The sequence below is a fragment of the Loxodonta africana genome, chromosome 7, assembly GCF_030014295.1.
Source record: "Loxodonta africana isolate mLoxAfr1 chromosome 7, mLoxAfr1.hap2, whole genome shotgun sequence".
NCBI lineage: Eukaryota > Metazoa > Chordata > Mammalia > Proboscidea > Elephantidae > Loxodonta > Loxodonta africana.
This window is the reverse complement of record NC_087348.1, coordinates 14,974,911-14,995,438: the sequence shown is the minus strand read 5'-3', so window position 1 is coordinate 14,995,438 and position 20,528 is coordinate 14,974,911. Positions and strand designations below refer to the sequence as shown.

General features: G+C 39.8%; 2 protein-coding genes across 10 annotated transcripts in view; both read right to left on the bottom strand.

The window, feature by feature from the left end:
• The window catches only part of LOC111753191 (membrane-spanning 4-domains subfamily A member 4A-like), a 262,670-nt gene that overhangs the window by 94,532 nt on the left and 147,610 nt on the right, over window positions 1-20,528 (bottom strand). The gene's annotated exons all lie outside the window — the stretch shown is intronic.
• Window positions 1-20,528, bottom strand: part of LOC111753192 (membrane-spanning 4-domains subfamily A member 4A-like) — a 134,826-nt gene that overhangs the window by 17,721 nt on the left and 96,577 nt on the right. For 4 of the 9 annotated variants that reach the window (XR_010322429.1, XR_010322426.1, XR_010322428.1 and 1 more), the window contains 2 exons: window positions 8,382-8,522; window positions 7,165-7,293 (listed from right to left, as the gene is read on the bottom strand). Coding sequence is in view for 4 of the 9 variants with exons in the window: in XM_064288008.1 (XP_064144078.1) it covers window positions 7,165-7,293; window positions 8,382-8,405 (153 nt within the window). In the remaining 5 variants the exon portion in view is untranslated. Of the gene's footprint in view, window positions 1-7,164; window positions 7,294-8,381; window positions 8,523-9,971; window positions 10,078-11,321; window positions 11,510-20,528 lie in introns of all 9 variants that reach the window. The other 5 variants (XM_064288008.1, XM_064288009.1, XM_064288010.1 and 2 more) reach the window with 3 other exon arrangements.

The following is a 20,528-nucleotide window of genomic DNA, read 5'->3' as shown; positions in this document are numbered from 1 at the left end:
AACAACAACACCACACAGAAACACACACACAAAAAAAAACTTTACACGATGACAGCAATAAACTCACATCTATCAATAATTACGCTGAATGTGAGTGGCCTAAATGCACCCATAAAGAGACACAGAGTAAAAGAATGGATGAAAAAACAGGATCCATCAATATGCTGTCTTAAAACAGGATCCATCAATATGCTGTCTTCAAGAAACACACCTTAGAAAAAAAGACATAAATTTATTAAAAATCAAAAGATGGAAAAAATATATCAGGCAAACAACTACCAAAAAACAGCAGGAATGGCAATAATAATCTCAGATAAAATGGACTTTAAAATAAAATCCACCATAAAAGAAAAGAGGGTACTACATAATGATTAAAGGGACAATTCTTCATGAAGACTTAACCACAATAAACATCTACACACCCAATGACAAGGCTCCAAAATATATTAAAAAAAAAAAAAAAAAACTCTAACACCACTGAAAAGAGAAATTCACAGTTCTGCAACAATAGTAGGATGCCTCAACACACCACTCTCGGAAAAGGACAGAATATCTGAAAAGAAACTCAACAAAGATACAGAAGAGCTAAAGGGCACAGTCAGCCAACCTGACCTTACAGTCATATACAGAACAATCCACCCAATATCTGTAAAGTACACTTTTTTTCCCAATGCACATGGAACATTCTCCAGAACAGACCACATCTTCAGCCACAGAGCAACCCTCAACGAGATCCAAAACATTGAAATAATACAAAGCATCTTCCTGGAACACAACACCATCAAGGTAGAAATTAACAACAGGAAGGACAAGGGAAAAAAAAAAAAACTGATTACATGGAAACTGAATAACACGCTGGTTAAAAACCACTGGGTAATAGAAGAAATCAGGGATGGAGTCAAAAAATTCCTAGAATCAAATGAGAATGAAAACACATCATACTAAAACCTTTGGGACACAGCAAAGGCAGTCCTTATAGTTCAATTTATAGCAAGAGAAGCAAACATCAAAAAAGAAGAACAAAATCAAAACATTAGCTATATAACTCAAACAAATAGAAAGAGAAGAGCAAAAAGAGAAAAGAAAAAAAAAAAGCCCACAGCCAACAGAAGAAAGGAGGAAATAATAAAGGTCAGAGCAAAAATAAATGAAATAGAGAATAGAAAAACTATAGAAAGAATCAACAAAACCAAAAATTGGTTCTTTGAAAGGCTCAACAAAATAAACAAACCACTGGCCAAACTGATAAAAGAAAAATAGGAGAGGATGCAAATAACCCAAACAAAAAATGAATGGGGGACATTACAACAGACCCAACTGAAATAAAAAGGATCATAACACAGTATTAGGAAAAACTATAATCTGACAAATTTGAAAACCTAGAGGAAATGAACAAATTTTTAGAAACACACTACGTACCCAAACTAACACAAAATGGTGTTGAAAATCTGAACAGACCCATGACAAGAGAAGAGATTGAAAAGGTAATTAAAAGAAAAAAAAACTCCCAACAAAAAAGAGCTCTGGCCCAGATGGCTTCACTGGAGTATTCTACCAAACATTCAGAGAGGAGATTACGCCAGTACAACTCAAACTATTTCAGGACATAGAAAGAGACATACTTCCAAATTTATTCTATGAACCCAGCATAACTCTGATACCAAAACCAGGCAAAGACACCACAAAAAAGAAAATTATGGATGCATATCTCTCATGAATATAGATGCAAAAATTATCAACAAAATTCTAGCCAATAGAATTCAGCATCATATCAAAAGAATAACACATCATGACCAACTAGGATTCATACCAGGTATGCAAGAATGGTTCAACATTAGAAAATCAGTCAATGTAACCCACCATATAAATAAAAGAATCAAATGATCCTCTCAATCGATGCAGAAAAGGCATTCAACGAAGTCCAACACCCATTCCTGATAAAAACTCTCAATGAAATAGTCATAGAAGGACAATTTCTCAACATAATAAAGGGCACCCTGCAAAACCAACAGCCAACATCATTCCTAATGGAGAGAGGCTGAAAACATTCCACTTGAGAACAACAAGACAAGGATGCCCTTTATCACCCTTCCTATTTAACATTGTGTTGGAAGTCCTAGCTAGAGCAACGAGGTAAGAGACAGAAATAAAGGACATACAAATCGGTAATGAAGAAGGTACACTGTTCTTATTCATGGATGATATGATACTATACTTAGAACACTCAAAAGATTCCACAAGAAAACTACTGAAACTAATAGAAAGATTTAGGACATTAGCATGATATAAGATAAACATACAAAAATCAGTTGGATTCCTATACACCAATAAATAGAACAATGAAAAGGAAATCAGGAAAACAATACCATTTATAATAGAGCCTCAAAAAATAAAATACTAAGGAATAAATCTAACCAGGGATGTAAAAGACCTATACAAAGAAAACTACAAAACAATACTGCAAGAAACCAAAAGCGATCTACATACATGGAAAAACATACCATGCTCATGGATAGGTAGACTCAACATTGTGGAAATGACAATTCTACCCAAAGCGATTTACATATACCATGCAATCCAGATCCAATGCCAACGACATTCTTTTAAGAGAGGGAAAAACTAATCATTAACTTTATATGGAAAGGGAAGAAGCCTGAACAAGTAAAGAACTATTAAAGAAAAAAAATAGGAGGCCTCACACTACCTGACCTGAGAGTGTAGTATACAGCTATGGTAGTCAAAACAGCTTGATACTGGTACAATAAAAGACACATTGACCTATGGAAGAGAACTGAGAACCCAGAGGTAAATCCATCCACCTACGGTCACCTGATCTTTGACAAGGGTCAAAAGTCCATCAAATAGGGAAAATACAGTCTTTTTAACACAATGTGCTGGCAAAACTGGATGTCCATCTACCTCACTTCATACACAAAAACTAATTCAAAATGGATCAAAGACCTAAATATAAAAACAAAATCTATAAATTTCATAGAAGAAAAAACAGGATAAATGCTAGAAGCCCTAACACACCACATTGTTGTTGTTAGGTGCCATCAGGTTGTTTCCAACTCGTAGCGACCTTATGCACAACAGAACGAAACACGGCCCAGTCTTGAGCCATCCTTACAATCGCTGTTATGCTTGAGCAGCCACTGTCAATCCACCTTGTTGAGGGTCTGCCTCTTTTCCGCTGACCCTGTACTTTGCCAAGCATGATGACCTTCTCCAGGGACTGATCTCTCTTGACAAAATGTCCAAAGTATGTAAGACAGTATCGCCATCCTTGCTTCTAAAAGCATTCTGGTTGTACTTCTTCTAAGACAGGTTTGTTCTTTTGGCAGTCCATGACATATTCAATATTCTTTGCCAACACCACAATTCAAAGGTGTCAACTGTTCTTCAGTCTTCCTTATTCAGTTTTCACATGCATATGATGTTGTTGTTAGGTTGTTGTTGGGTGCCTTCGAGTCGGTTCCAACTCATAGCAAACCCATGCACAACAGAACAAAACACTGCCCAGTCCTGTACCGTCCTTATAATCGTAGTTATGCCTGAACCCATTGTTGCAGCCACTGTGTCAATCCACCTTATTGAGGGTCTTCCTCTTTTCTGCCGGCCCTGTACTTTGCGAAGCATGATGTCCTTCTCCAGATACTGATCCCTCCTGAGAACAGGTCCAAAGCATGTAAGACGCAGTCTCGCCATCCTTGCTTCTAAGGAGCATTCTGGTTGTACTTCTTCCAAGACAGGTTTATTCATTCTTCTGGCAGTCCATGGTATATCCAATATTCAATATTCTTTGCCAACATCACAATTCAAAGGCATATGATATGATTGAAAATACCATGGCTTGGGTCAGGCGCACTTTAGTCTTCATGATGGCATCTTTTCTCTTCAACACTTTAAAGAGGTCCTTTGCAGCAGATTTACCCAATGCAATGCGTCTTTTGATTTCTTGACTGCTGCTTCCATGGCTGTTGATTGTGGATCCAAGTAAAATGAAATCCTTGACAACTTCAATCTTTTCTCCATTTATCATGATGTTGCTCATTGGTCCAGGTGTGACAAATTTTGTTTTCGTTATATTGAGGTGCAATCCATACTGAAGGCTGTGGTCTTTGATCTTCAGTAGTAAGTGCTTCAAGTCCTCTTCACTTTCAGCAAGTAAGGTTGTGTCATCTGCATAACGCAGGTTGTTAATGAGCCTTCCTCCAATTCTGATGTCCCATTCTCCTTTATATAGTCCAGCTTCTTGGATTATTTGCTCAGCATACAGATTGAATAGGTATGGTGAAAGAATACGACCCTGACATACACCTTTCCTAACTTTAAACTAATCAGTATCCCTTTGTTCTGTCTGAAAAGCTGCCTCTTGATCTATGTACAGGTTCCTCATGAGCACAATTAAGCTTTCTGGAATTCCCATTCTTCACAATGTTATCCATAATTTGTTATGATCCATACAGTCGAATCCCTTTGCATAGTCAATAAAACACAGGTAAACATACATGACATTAACAGGATACAATCATAACCAACAACATACAAATTCTTGAAGATAAGCTAGATAACTGGGATCTTCTAAAAATTAAACACATGCTCATCAAAAGACTTCACGAAAAAAGTAAAAAGAGAACCTACAGACTGGGAAAAAAACTTTGGCTATTACAAATCAGACAAAGGTCTGGTCTCTAAAACCCATAAGAAAGTCCAACACCTCTACAACAAAAAGACAAATAATCCAATTAAAAAATAGGCAAAGAAAATGAATAGAAATTTCACCAAAGAAGACATTCAAGTGGCCAACAGACACATGACGAAATGCTCCCAATCTTTACCCATTAGAAAAATGGAAATTAAAACCACAATGAGCTACCATCTCACCCCAACATTACTGACAGGAATCAAAAAAACAGGAAATATGTTGGAGAGGCCAAGGGGAGATTGGAACTCTTATGCACTTCTGGTGGGAAAGCAAAATGACACAACCATTTTGGAAAATGATCTGGTGTTTCCTGCAAAAGGTAGAAATAGAAATACCGTATAATCCAGCAACCCCACTTGTAGAAATATATCCTAGAGAAATAAGAGACGTAACACGAATAGACATATGCACACCCGTGTTCACTGCAGCATTGTTCATAATAGCAAAAAGTTGGAAACAACCTAGATACCCATAAAGATGAACAAACAACTATGGTACATGTTCACAGTGGAATTTTACACAACAGTAAAGAACAAGGATGAATCAGGGAAGCATCCCATGGATGAAACTGGAGGGCATTACGCTGAGTGAAAAAAATCAATCACAAAAAGACAAACATTTTATGAGACCACTAACGTAAAAACTCATGAAAAGGTTTACACACCAAAAGAAACAACCCTTGAGAGCTACGAGGGAGGTGAAGGATGAGGATGTAAAAACACTTAATAGACAATAGATAAGTGGTAACTTTGGTGAAGGGTAAGACAGTACACAATATTCGGGAAGCCGGAAAAATGTAGAAGGTGAGGTCATGGAAACTCCATAGACACATCCAAACTTCCTAAGGAACCAAATTGCTGGGCTAAGGCCTGTGGGAATCATAGTCTCAAGGAACATCTAGCTCAATTGGCACAACATAGTTATGTAGAAAATGTTCTACATTCTACTTTGGTGTGTAGCTTCTGGAGTCTTAAAAGCCTGTGAGCAGGGATCTAAGATACAACACTGGTCTCACCCCTTTGGGAGCAAGGGAGGATGAAGAAAACTAAAGATACAAAGGAAAGATTAGTCCAAAAGACTAATAGACCACATCTACCACAGCCTCCGCAACTCTAAGTCCAGTACAACTAGATGGTGCCCAGCTACCACCACCGACTGCACTAACAGGGTTCACAATAAAGGTTCCCAGACAGAGCTGGAAGAAAACGTATACAAAAATTCTAACTCACAAAAAAGTCCAGACTAACTGGCTTGACAGAGACTGGAGAAACCCTGAGAGTATGAACCCCAGACACTCTTTTAGCTCAGTAATGAAGTCATTTGGGGGTTCACCCTTCAGCCAAAGATTAGACAGGCCCACAAAACAAAACAAGGCTAAAGTGGCACACTAGCCCAGCAGCAAGGAATTGAAGGCAAAAGGGATCAGGAAAGCCAGTAATAGGGAATCCAAGGTTGAGACGGAAGAGTGTTGACATGTCATGGTGTTGTTAACTAATGTCATAAAGCAATATGTGCACTAACAATTTAATGAGAAACTAGTTTGTTCTGTAAAGCTTCATCTACAAAAACCAACCAAACCAAACCCTCTGCCATTGAGTCAATTTCGACTTATAGTGAGTGACCCTATAGGGCAGAGTAGAACTGCCCCATAGAGTTCCCAAGGAGAGCCTGGCGGATTTGAACTGCTGACCTTTTGGTTAGCAGCTGTAGCACTTAAGCACTACGCCACCAGAGTTTCCCTCAACAGTACAATATAAATAAATAAATAAAGAGAAGCACAGAGTAAGAGACACCAGTAGTGCTGAGGTTGGGGCAGTGGGGTGTTACAGTACTAACTGTGATTGTCAGGACAGGCCTCGTTGAGAAGTGAGATTTAAGCAAAGACTTAAAGGAAGTAAAAATTATTAGACTACACCTATGCCCTAGGGCATCCTCTCTTGCCCAAGCAGATGTATGGGAAAAGAGCATTTCTAATTGAGGGGAAAAAAGGTCCTAAGGCTCCAGGAATAACAGGAGGCCAGGGAGTCAGGTGGAGTGAAGTGGGAAAGGACAGAGAAGCTGGAGGTGAGGTCAGCAAGGTGATGATGGAGCTAGAAGAAAAGAAAAGAAAAGAAAAAAAAAATTCTGATAAGGTCTACCAGGAGTCCTTGATGAGCTCTTGCATCACCAACCAAGGACCAATGTAGAAATGACTTGCCACGGACCTCCTTTTGAAATGATCAATGTTTTCAATATATAAGCCATTCTGAGTTGAGTTTTTGGTTACATGCTGCTGTAATATAACTGATGGATATTAAATATTTAATTTGCCTCATTTTGTCTTTTATATTATTATTCCCACATTAAATATGAAAAAAACTGAGTCAGAGGCAGATTAGATATATTTCTCAAGGTTATAAAATACAAGGTAGAGTTAAGACACTGTCTCCAATTATTTCAGAAGGTATTCTACTCACCACTACTGACCCCCATATAGTGTAACCTGTGTATACTGAAGTGGGTTTTGGTCCATCAGATGGCAATGAGACAGACATCATCGTTATTCCCAAGGTGAGGTTTATCAAGCCAATCAGGATCTGGACAACCTAGAAATGATGACAAAAGTAAAAACCAATGATCATCACAGAAATGGTGCCCAAGCCAACCTTTCTCTAACCACTGAGTCACTTTCCTTCTCCATTGTGGAATAGTCAGACGTGCTTCTTGATAGTCTCTGGTCAAAAAAAAATTTTTTTCCATATAAAGAACTGTGAATATTGTAACTTACCAAAATTATCTCTTGGAATATCTGTCTTTGACCCAGGAATTTCAAAGTAAAAGAAGATTCTGCCAGGACTTGCTCAGAGACACTGTATGGTACCCAAAATGACAACCCACTATGTCATAAGTACCCCTATGAGAACTGTCGCTCTCCTTTGTCACATGCCCAGATACGGGAGAAACAGGAGTTAGTAAAAATTTTTCTAGTTAGGATAAGTGACCTAAAGGAAGGAGAGTCCTTATAGGGGATAATGAGAAAAGAGCAAATATGGCATGGTCTTGGGATCTGGGACCTGGGGCCATGACTGAGTACAGAGATCAAAAATTAGGGGATTTTGAGTACAATTGTCCAATGACATTAAAAAGGATTCAAAGTACTAACAATGACTTTGTCCCAGTGCTTTGAAGCCTGAGCTACAGAGAAACTTGTATATTCACTGTCTTTCTACTACCACTAAGCTGTCTTTCTTTACACCTTTCATTATTTTCAGGGAAATCCACCTAAGACTCCAGAGAGGAAATACATGGAGGATAAAAGAGTTTTCATCATCTTCAGAGCAGGACTGGCTGAGAAAGTGACCCAGAGAGAGATACTAACAATAGGCAGCCATCAGGTATCAGGGAGGCCTGTGGAGTGGACACCATCTAGTTCACACATGGCCTTTTCTTTTGCTCCTCTTCCATGTGGAAGTTAAATATATTTATCATGGATGACCCACATGGATAAGAAACATGATGTCATAGAATTTTCTGCCATTTTTTCCAAGTGATAGGGCCCGAACATCAAATACTGCTGTCCTGAAGATCAGTAGATGTGATATTAGACTTGTACGAGAGAGTATCTGTCATTAAATCTGATCAATTTTGAGTTTACAGCATTATTAGTCTTCTTCCAGATCTGCTCCTGACTTACCCCGAGGATCTTCTTCACTGGCATCCTTTTCCACCGATCTGAGTGTAGAGCAGCAGGCTGTCCTACTCAGGTACACCAAAGTCAGCCCTTGCTGTGGTCTGTTGCACTCCTTGCACGGCTCTCACAGCAGCAGAAAAGGTGCTACAATAAGAAACATAATACAGAATGAAGTCCAGAAAATGACAAGAGAGGGACACTTTGAGGCAGGCTCCTCCATAACAGAATCTCTGGCCTGTATTCCTTCACTAAGTCATACAGCTATTAGGACATTTCACAACATATTAAAGAGAGAATTTATTTCCACATCCCTGATTTACTGTGTCTTGAGGAGGGAGGAAGGATTCCTGAGAGCATGATATTCATTTTGCCATGTGGTTAGTGTTTGTGGCTATTTATCTTTTCCAGTTTTTTTCAAAGATTTTTCAGCAGAGTCAGAGTTGTCGTCAGCTTCCTGCTCTCATAGAATAAACTAGACACATGTATAAATGATGTGAGGGTGGTATCTGACCTTCTGGAACTTCACAAGGCAGAAGGAGGTTCAAGAGCAATGGCCAAGGCTGATTCCTATGAGACGAAGTTTAGTCATGTCTCCTCTCTCAGCCGTCTTTACCAATTCTGACACCAATCATCCATCCTATCGCACTCTCTACTTCTCTGCTGGGTTCAATAAATCATTGCAATGGTCACACAGAACTCACAGACAATATTCACAATTATGGGGTCTATTAGGGAAGTAACAGTTACAATTCAGGCTCAGGAACACTCAGGACAAAGTTCATCCATTGGGACGGCCTCTTCCCCGCCGTGCTAGCACGTATGACTCTCCCTGGCCCTTGGTCTTTGTCCAAAGACACTCAGCTTTCTCCATGGTCTGGGATAAAAAAAAAAAAACAGTGCCGTCGATGCTAACCCACTATTTCCTGCTGCTGGGTCTCTGTCACATTTCTCACTGCATTCAGTGTTAGAGCTCTCTCTCTCTCTGTCTGAGACTCTTGGTTCAATGAGCTTCTCAATGCAAGGATCTTTGGTCCATAAATGTATTGGTTCCTAGCTAGTCTTCCTTGGAGTGGTGACATCTTCTCTCTGTTCTGGAATTATCTCTCTTTCAAGGCAACACTGACCAATCCCTTTGGTGGCTATAGTTATCTTATTTGCATAGTCCAACTTGACCACTTGGGTGGGATTTAGAAAGGCCATAAAAAAGTGACTCATCGCATTGTAACAAAGGACCAGGCAAAGGCATACCAGGGGACCTCTTCTTTCTATTGCAGACTGTGCTTTGATGATAACTGAGTTTGTAAAGTAGGTTACATATTAAATGCTGTTCAATAGTGTGATGGTTAAGACTGTGTGTCACATTGGCTGTGCAATGATTCTCAGTGTTTTGGCAGTCTTGTGTTATTGTGGTCTCTTCCTTGTTGAGATTTGGTACGTGATGACCCCCATGATGGGATCTGCTGTGAATAACCAATCAGTTGAAAGGGAATTTCCTTGGGCATGTGGCCTGATGTGAGTGTAGGTGGACCTTCTGGCAGGGCTCAGGGTCTTATGCCTTCTCTGAATCCTGCAGCTGGCTCCTGCTCATCTCACCTCCAGTTCTTGGGACTGGAGTTAGCAACTTCCTTGCAGTTCTGCCTGATGAAGGTTGTAGGGGTGGAGATTCCCACCACATCCCCACTCAAGTCACCAATTTCACCTGTGTAAAGAAATTTAAAAAAGATGGATATTGGAGAATGACAGTGGATTATTGAAAACTTAACCAAGTGGTTACTCAAAATGCAGCTGCTATTGCAGATGTAGGCTCATTGCTTGAACAAATTAGTATATCTTCATATAGCGTCATTATGAGTCAGAATTGACTTGACGATAGTGGCTTTTGGGTTTCTGGAACCTGGTATGCAGCTATTGATGTGGCTAATGCCATTTCCTCCATGCTTGTTTCAAAGGACCATCAAAACCTGTTTGCCTTTGGCTGGCAAGGCCAGCAATATACCTTTAGTTGCCTACCTCAGTGTTATATCAACTCTCCAGCCCTATGTCAAAATTTAGTCCTCAGGGAACTTGATCGCTTTTTTCTTTCACAAGGCATCACAGTGGTCCATTACGTTGATGACATAATACTGATTGGACCTACTAAAGAGGAAGTGTCAATGACTCTGGACATATTTGTAAAACATTTGCCTGTTAGATGGTGGGAAATTAATCTCACAAAAATTTGGACACCTTTCACCTCAGTGATATTTCTGGGGGTCCAGTGGTATGGGGCATTTCCACATATTCCTTCTAAAGTGAAGGAAAAGTTTTTCCATCTGGCTCCTCCCACAACTAAAAAGGAGGCACAATGCCTAGTGGGATTCTTTGGTTGTTGGAGGCAGCATATTTCTCCCTTGGGTGTGCTACTCTGGCCCATTTACCAAGTGAGTAGAAAAGCTGCTGGTTTTGAATGGGGCCCAGAACAAGAGAAGGTTCTGCAACATGTTCAGTCTTTTGTGCAATCCACTCTGTCCCTTGGGCCATATGATCTGGCTGATCCAATGGTGCTTGAAGAGTCCATGGCAGATAGAGATGCTATCTGGAGACTTTGGCAGGCCTCTATTGGTAAATCATAGCACAAACCCTTATAATTTTGGAGTAAAGCCCTGCCATCCTGTACAGATAACTACACTCCTTCTGAGAAGCAGTTTTTGGCTTTTTACTGGGCTTTAATAGAGTCTGAACACTTAACCATGGCACACCAAGTCACCATGCAGCCATAGCTGGCCATCATGAACTAGGTGTTGTCTGACCCACAGAGTCATAAAGTTGGATATGCACAGCAGCACTCCATCATTAAATGGAAGTGGTATATAAGAGATCAGGCCCAAGCAGGACCTGACGGAACAAGTAAGTTGCCTGAGAAAGTGGCCCTCATGCACATGGTGTCCATTTCTGTCACATTACCTTCTATCTCTCTGTGTACCACATGCGGAGTCCCTTATGATCAGTTGACTGAAGAAGAGAAAACTCAGGCCGGATTTATAGGTGGATTTGGGCAATATGACGGCACCACTCAAAGGTGGACAGCCAGAGGGGGAGCCAAAATGGTGGAATAGCAGACACTTCTGGTGAGCACTCTTTACAATAAAGACCTGAAAAACAAGTGAAATGAGTATATTTATGACAAGCTAGGACCCTTGAACATCTAAGGCAAACTTAGAAAATGAACTGAGGGTCAGGGGAATGAAGAGATGGTTCAGAAGAGGAGAGGAGTTGCTGGACCTGAATCACAGGGAGCCCTCAGGCACTATTGCCAGGAGTGGAAGCGGTGGGCTGGTACTAGCATTCGGCCACATTTTTATCAGGGAGAAGCAGCTAGCCACGCAGCCTACTCACACCTCCGGAACCAGAGAAGAACAGCGCTCTCAGCAAAAGCTAAGTACTTGTGTATTTTTTACCATGGCTCCGAGCTCCTAAGTCGGCTTCAGCAGCTGACTTCCCTGGGCTTGAGATAGGCCCTGTTGAGCACCGAGAGCCATCCTTCCAGCATTGGGGAAGGAATAAATTTGCTTTTTGGGGAAAAGATAATTTGCCAGCTCCACTAAATGAGGGAGCTCAGGACAGAAGCGGCTCATGTCCAGGCATAAATGGTCCATGGTTTTGAATACCTTTCCCCTCTGCATGGACCTGTGTGGGCCTATTTCAGGAGAATAGGCCCTTGTTGGCAGATTCCAACCATTTCAGCTGTTTGGCAGAGAGGTGGGTGTTTGAAGTTTGACATTGCTTTGCCTATTAAACAGGGTCCTCACCTGCCCACATCCAGGGCCTAAAGACTGGTACCTCCACTCAGGTCATCCAGCCACCAGTGACAGGGGTCCAAGGATAACTGTTACGTCCCACCCAGTCGTTACAACCAAAAACACTGGGTGCCCATGGTCTATCTGCAGAAACCACCCACCTGTACCCTCTAGGGAATAGGGACACGCTTTCCTCGGAGACACATGGGGGATGATTCTCAGCCCCTGCCTTGCTCAGAGTGTGACCCCCTCCTGCAATCAGATACTGGTACCTACACCAATCACCCCTGCCCCTCTAAGACTGTAGGACAGAGCCTGTACCACACACTTGATGATCAGCTACCTGGACACCTGAGCTGAATTCGTACAAGAATAGTAAATGGAATCCTAGACTGATATACATAATAACAGCTCTAGCCATCAGGGCACAGGACGTCAGAGCTCCAAACGTAAAAACAATCAAACTAGCTCACTCAAGCAACCCATCTGGGAATATTAAAAGAAAACAAAGCAAGAAGCTACGACACAGTAGGCAAACATAACATAAACTAATACAATAGCTTATCGATGGCTCAGAGACAACAGTCAATATCAAGTCACATAAAGAAACAGATCGTGATCACCTGAACAAACTCTCATAACAAAGAATCTAGGGATCTTCTAGATGAAAGTGCCTTCCTGGAATTACCAGAGGCAGAATACAAAAGATTAATATAAAGAACCCTTCAAGATATCAGGAAGGAAATGAGGCAATACACACAACAAGCCAAGGAACATGCAGATAAAGCAACTGAGGAAATTAAAAGGATTATTCAGGAACATAATGAAAAATTTAATAAGCTAGAAAAATCCATAGACAGACAGCAATCAGAAGAAATTCAGAAGATTAACAATAAAATTACAGAAGTAGACAACTCAATAGACAGTCAGAGAATCAGATTTGAGCAAGTGGAAGGCAGAATTTCTGAACCTGAAAATAAAGGACTTGGCACTAATATATTTGAAGAAAAATCAGATAAAAGAATTTTTAAAAATGAAGAAATCTTAGGCATCATGTGGGACTCTGTGAAGAGAAATAACCTACAAGTGATTGGAGTACCAGAAGAGGGAGGGATAACAGAGAATACAGAGAGAGTTATTGAAGATTTGTTGGTGGAAAACTTCTCTGATATTGTGAAAGATGAGAAGATACCGATCCAAGGTGCTCATCAAACTCCACATAAGGTAGGTGTTAAAAGAAAGTCACCAAGACATACTATAATCAAACTTGCCAAAACCAAAGATAAAGAGAAAATTTTAGGAGCAGCTAGGGATAAACAAAAAGTCACCTACAAAGGAGAGTCAATAAGAATAAGCTTGGACTACTTGGCAGAAACCATGCAGGCAAGAAGGCAATGGGATGACTTATATAAAAAATTGAAGGAAAAAATTGCCAGCCAAGAATCATATATCCAGCAAAACTGTCTCTCAAATATGAATGTGAAATTAGGACATTTCCAGATCAACGGAAGTTTAGGGAATTCATAAAAACCAAACCAAAACTACAAGAAATACTAAAGGAAGTTCATAGGTTAGAAAGTCAATAGTTTCAGGTATCAACCCCAGACTAGAACACTGGGCAGACCAATCAGATGTCTAGACAGGGAAATCAGAAGAATATATCAGATAAAAAAAACAAAAAAGCTCAAAACAGGATAACAGTGATGTTATTACGTAAAAGAAGACAACATTAAAAAAATAAAGAGGGACTAACAAATGTAGTCATAGATCTTCCTTATGGACAGGAAGATATGGTGATACAAAGAAATAAAAGTTAGGTTTAAATTTAGAAAAATAGGGTAAGGAATAAAGTAGCCACAAAGCAGACAAACTATCCTACACATGAAAATAAAATACAAGAAAAAAATAGAGACTTAGCAGAAACAAAATCAAGAACAACGAATATGAGGAAAGGACAATTTATAAAGATAATCTACTCAGCCCATACAATTAAGTGGGAAAAAGAAACAGTCAACAACACACAAAAAAAGACATCAAAATGATAGCACTAAATTCATACCTATCCATATTTACACTGAATGGAAGTGGAGTAAATGCTCCAATAAAGAGACAGAGAGTGGCAGTATGGATTAAAAATCATGATCCATCTATATGCTGCCTACAAGAGACACACCTGAGACTTTAGAGACACAAAGAAACTAAAACTCGAAGGATGGAAAAAATATATCAAGCAAAGAAGAATCAAAAAAGAGCAGGAGTGGCAATAATAATTTCTGACAAAACAGACTTTAAAGTTAAATCCATCAGAAAGGATCAGGAAGGACACCATATAATGATTAAAGGGACAATATAAAAAGAAGATATTACCATATTAAATATTTATGCAGCCAATGATAGGGCTGCAAGATACATAAAACAAACTCTATCAGCATTGAAAAGTGAGATGGACAGCTCCACAATAATAGTAGAAGAACTCAGCACACCACTTTCGGTGAAGGGCAGGACATCCAGAAATAAGCTCAAAAAAGACACAGAAGGTCTAAATGCCAAATTAACTGTCTTGACCTCACAGACATATACAGAACACTCCACCTAACAGCAGTCAAGTATACTTTCTTTTCTAGTGCACATGGAACATTCTCTAGAATAGACCACATATTAGGTCATAAAGCAAGCCTTAGCAGAATCCAAAACACTGAAATTATACAAAGCATCTTCTCTGACCATAAGGCCATAAAAGTGGAAATCAATGACAGAAAAGGCATGGAAAAGAAATCAAACACTTGGAAACTGAACAATACCCTGCTCAAAAAAGACTGGATTATAGAAGACATTAAGGATGGAAGAAAAAAATTCATAGAATCCAATGAGAATGAAAACCTTTCCTATCAGAACCTTTGGGACACAGCAAAAGCAGTGCTCAGAGGTCAATTCATATCAATAAATGCACACATCCAAAAAGAAGAAAGGGCCAAAAATCAAAGAATTATCCCTACAACTTGAACAAATAGAAAGAGAGCAACAAAACAAACCAGATGAAAACAGACCAGAACTAAATGAAATAGAAAACAGAAAAACAATTGAATTAACAATACCAAAATGTGGTTCCTTGAAAAAATCAACAAAATCAATAAACCATTGGCCAAACTGACAACAGAAAACAGAAGAAGAAGCAAACAACCAAAATAAGCAATGAGTTGGGTGGTATTAGAACAGACCCAACTGAAATTAAAAGAATCATATCAGATTACTATGAAAAATTGTACTCTAACAAATTTGAACACCTAGAAGAAATGCATGAATTCCTAGAAACACACTACCTACCTAAACTAACAGAAACAGAGGTAGAACAACTAAATAGACCCATAAAAAAAAAAGAACAGATTGAAAAGGTAATCAAAAAACTCTCAACAAAAATAGCCCTGGCCCAGACGGGTCCGCTGCAGAGTTCTGCCAAACTTTCAGAAAAGGGTTAATACCACTACTATTAAAGGTATTTCAGAACATAGAAAAGGACGGAATACTCCCAAACTCATCCTATGAAGCCAGCATATCCCTGATACCAAAACCAGGTAAAGACACCACAAAAAAAAGAAAATTACAGACCTATATCCTTCATGAACATAGATGCAAAAATCCTGAACAAAATTCTAGCCAATAGAAGTCAACAACATATCAAAAAAAAAAAAAAAAAATCACCATGACCAAGGTGGATTCATACCAGGTATGCAGGGATGGTTCAACATTAGAAAAACAATTAATGTAATCCATCATATAAATAAAAGAGAAGAATCACATAATTTTATCGATTGATGCAAAAAAGGCATTTGACAAATTTCAACACCCATTCTTTGATAAAAACTCTCAGCAAAATAGGAATAAAAGGAAAATTCCTCAACATAATAAAGGGCATTTATACAAAGCCAATAGCCAGCAAAATCCTAAATGGAGAGAGCCTGAAAGCATTCCCCTTGAGATTGGGGAGCAGACAAGGATGCTCTTTATCACTGCTCTTATTCAACATTGGGCTGGAGCTCCTAGCCAAAGCAATTAAAAAAAGAAACCAAGGGCATCCAGATTGGCAAGGAAGAAACAAAAGTGTGTCTATTTGCAGAAGACATGATCTTATACACAGAAAACCCTAAAGAATCCTCAAAAAAACTACTGAAACTAATAGAAGAGTTCAGCATAGCATCAGGATACAAGATAAACATACAAAAATCAGTTGGATTCCTCTACACCAACAAAAAGAGCATCGAAGAGGAAATCTACAAATCAGTACCATTTACAGTAGCTCCCAAGAAGATAAAATACTTAGGAATGAATCTTACCAGAGATGGAAAAGACTTATGCAAAGAAACCTCTACAAAACACTTCCGCAAGAAACCAAGAGACCTACATAAGTAGAAAAACATACCTTGCTCATGAATAGGAAGACCTAACGTTATAAAAATGTCTACTCTACCAAAAGGATCTATAGATTTAATGCAATTCCAATCCAAATTCCAATGACATTTTTAAATGAGATGGAGAAACAAATCACCAACTTCACATGGATAAGTAAAGCATTACTGAAAAAGGAGAACAAAATGGGAGGCCTCACTCTACCTGATTTTAGAACCTCTTATACTGCCACAGTAGTCAAAACAGCCTGGTACTGGTACAATAACAGGTACATAGACCAATGGAACAGAATTGAGAATCCAGACATAAATCCATCCACATATGAGCAGATGATATTTAACAAAATGAAACAAGACCCATACCTCACTACATGCACAAAAACAAACACAAAATTGATCAAAGTCTAAAACAATAAAGACCATGGAAGAAAAAATAGGGACAACATTAGGAACCCTAATACATGGCATAAATAGTATACAAAACATTACTAACAGTGTAGAAGAAAACTAGATAACTGGGTGTTCCTAAAAATCAAACACCTATGCTCATCCAAAGACTTCACCAAAAGAATAAAAAGATTGCTGATAGATGGGGAAAAAATTTTTAGGTATGACATTACCGATCAGCTCCTGATCTCTAAAATCTACATGATATTGCAAAAACTCAACTACAAAAAGACAAAACCCAATTAAAAAATAGGCAAAAGATATGAACAGACACTTCACTAAAGAAGACATTCAGGTAGCTAACAGATGCATGAGGAAATGCTCACGATCATTAGCCACTAGAGAAATGCAAATCAAAACCACAATGAGATTTCATCTCACTCCAACGAGGCTGGCATTAATCCAAAAAAACACAAAGTAATAATTCTTGGAGAGGCTGTGGAGACATTGGAACACTTATACACTGCTGGTGGGAATGTCAAATGGTACAACTATTTTGGAAATCGATTTGGTGCCTCCTTAAAAAGCTAGAAATAGAATGACCACTCCTCGGAATATATCCTACAGAAATAAGAGCCTTTACACAAATAGATATATGCACACCCATGTTCACTGCAGCGCTATTTACAATAGCAAAAAGCTAGAAGCAACCAAGGTGCCCATTAACAGATGAATGGATAAATAAATTTTGGTATATTTGCACAATGGAATACTACACATCGATACAGAACAGTGATGAATCTGTGAAACATTTCATAGCATGGAGGAACGTGGAAGGCATTGTGCTGAGTGAAATTAGTCAGTTGCAAAAGGACAAATATTGTATAAGACCACTATTACAAGAACTCGAGAAATAGTTTAAACAGAAAGGAAAATATTCTTTGATGGTTACGAGAGAGGGGAGAGAGGAAGGGTGGGAGAGGGGTATTCACTAATTAAATAGTAGATAAGATGTGCTTTTGGTGACGGAAAAGACAACACACAATATGTGTGAGGTCAGCACAACTTGACTAAACCAAAAGCAAAGAAGTTTCCTGAATAAACTGAATGTTTCGAAGGCCAGTGTAGCAGGGGCAGGGTTTGGGGATCATCTAAGTCACTTGGCCTAATAAAATGTATTAAGAAAACTTTCTGTATCCCACTTTGGAGAGTGGCGTCTGGGGTCTTAAATGCTAGCAAACAGCAATCTAAGATGCATCAATTGGCCTCAACCCACCTGGATCAAAGGAGAATGAAGAACACCAAGAAACAGAAAGGGGTACATAAAGCAGAGACTACAATAGCTTGAGATCAGGAGAACTAGATGGTGCCTGGCTACAACTGATGACTGCCCTGACAGGGAACACAGCAGAGAACCACTGAGGGAACAGGAGAGCAGTGCAATACAGACCCCAAATTCACATGACAAGACCAGAATTAATGGTCTGGCTGGGACTAGAAGGACCCCAGTGGCAATGGCCCCCAGACCTACTGTTGGCCCAGCACAGGAACCATTCCCAGAGCCAACTCTTCAGACAGGAATTGGACTGGACAATGAGTTGGACAGGGATGCTGGTGAGGAGAGAGCTTCTTGGATCAGGTGGACACTTGAGACTATATTGGCATCTCCTTCCTGGAGGGGAGATGAGAGGGTAGAGGGGGTTAGAAGCTGGTGAAATGGACACTAAAAGAGAGAGTGGTAGGAGGGAGTGGGCTGTCTCACTAGGGGGAGATCAATTGGGAGTAGGTACCAAGGTGTATTTGTGTGAGAGACTGACTTGACTTGTAAGCTTTCACATAAAGCACAATAAAAATTAAAAAAAAAAGTGGACACCGGCAGTATCACAGAACCTTTTTCAAACCTCCCTGAAGGATAGTGGTGAATGGAAAAGCTCCCAATGAGCAGAACTTCAAGCAGTGCACCTGGTTGTTCACTTTGCTTGGAAGGATGCTGTTGCTATTAGGTGAGGTCGAGTCGGTTCTGAGTCATAGAGACCCTATGCACAACATAACAAAACATCTCCCAGTCTTGCACCAATCTTACAATCATTTTTAGGCTTGAGCCCATTGTTGCACCCACTGTGTCAATCCACCTTCTTGAAGGTCTTCCTCTTTTCTGCTGACTTTGTACTTTACCAAGTATGATGTCCATCTCCAGGGATTGATCCCTCCTGACAACATGTCCAAAGTATGTCAGATGCAGTCTCACCATCTTTGCTTCTAAGGAGCATTCTAGTTGTACTTCTTCCAAGACAGATTTGTTATTTTGGCAGCCCATGGTATATTCAATATTCTTCACCAACACCACAATTCAAGGCATCAATTCTTCTTCAGTCTTCCTTATTCATTGTCCAGCCTTCATGTTCATACGATAAGATCAAAAATACCATAGCTTGGGTCAGGTGCACCTTAGTCTTCAAGGTGACATCTTTGCTTTTCAACACTTTAAAGAGGTTCTTTGCAGCAGATATACCCAATGCAATCCATCTCTTGACTTCTTGACTGCTGCTTCCACAGGTGTTGATTGTGGATCCAAGTAAAATGAAATCCTTGAGAAAAAAACCCCTGGCGGCATAGTGGTGACGTGCTACGGCTTCTAACCAAAAGGTCAGCAGATCAAATCCACCAGCTGCTCCTTGGAGTCTCTACCGGGCAGTTCTACTTTGCTTAGAAGGAGAAATGGCCAAATGTGCAATTGGGTAAAGATGCACAGGCTGTTGCCAATGTTTTGGCTGGATAGTCAGGGACTTGGAGGGAACATGATTGGAAAATTGGAGACAAGGATTTATGGGGAAGATTTTTGTGGATAGACCACTTTGAATTGGCCAAAGAAGTGAAGGTGTTTGTGTCTCATGTAATTCTCACTAAACAATGACCTTGGCAGAGGAGGATTTTAACAATGAAGTGGGTAGGATTATGTGTGCTCTGGAAACCACTCATCATCTTTCTCTAGCTACTCCCATCATTCCTCAATGGGCTCAAGAACAAAATGGCCATATTGGCAGGGATGGAGGTTGTGCATGGGCCCAGCAACATGGACTTCCACTCACCAAGGCTGACTGGGCTACAGCCACTGCTGAGTGCCAAATCTGCCAGCAGCAGAGGCCAAAACTGAGTCCTCAATATGGCACCATTATTCAAGGTGGTCAGCCACCAAGCTGGTGGCAAGTTGATTACATTGGACCACTTCCGTCATGGAAAAGGCAGCATTTGGTTCTTACTTGAATAGACACTTACTCTGGATATGGATAAGTTTTCCTTGCAAGCAATGCTTCTCTCAAAACTACCATCTGTAGACTTATAAAATGCCTTATCCACTGTCATGGCATCCCACATAGCATTGCTTCAGATGAAGGGACTCACTTCACAGCAAATGAAGTGCAGCAGTTTGCCCGTCCTCATGGAATTTACTGGTCTTACCATGTTTCCCGTCATCCTGAAGCAGCTGGCTTGATAGAACAATGGAATTGCCTTCTAAAGACACAATTACAGCATCAGCTAGGTGACAATATCTTGCAGGGTTGGGGCAATGTTCTCCAGGAGAC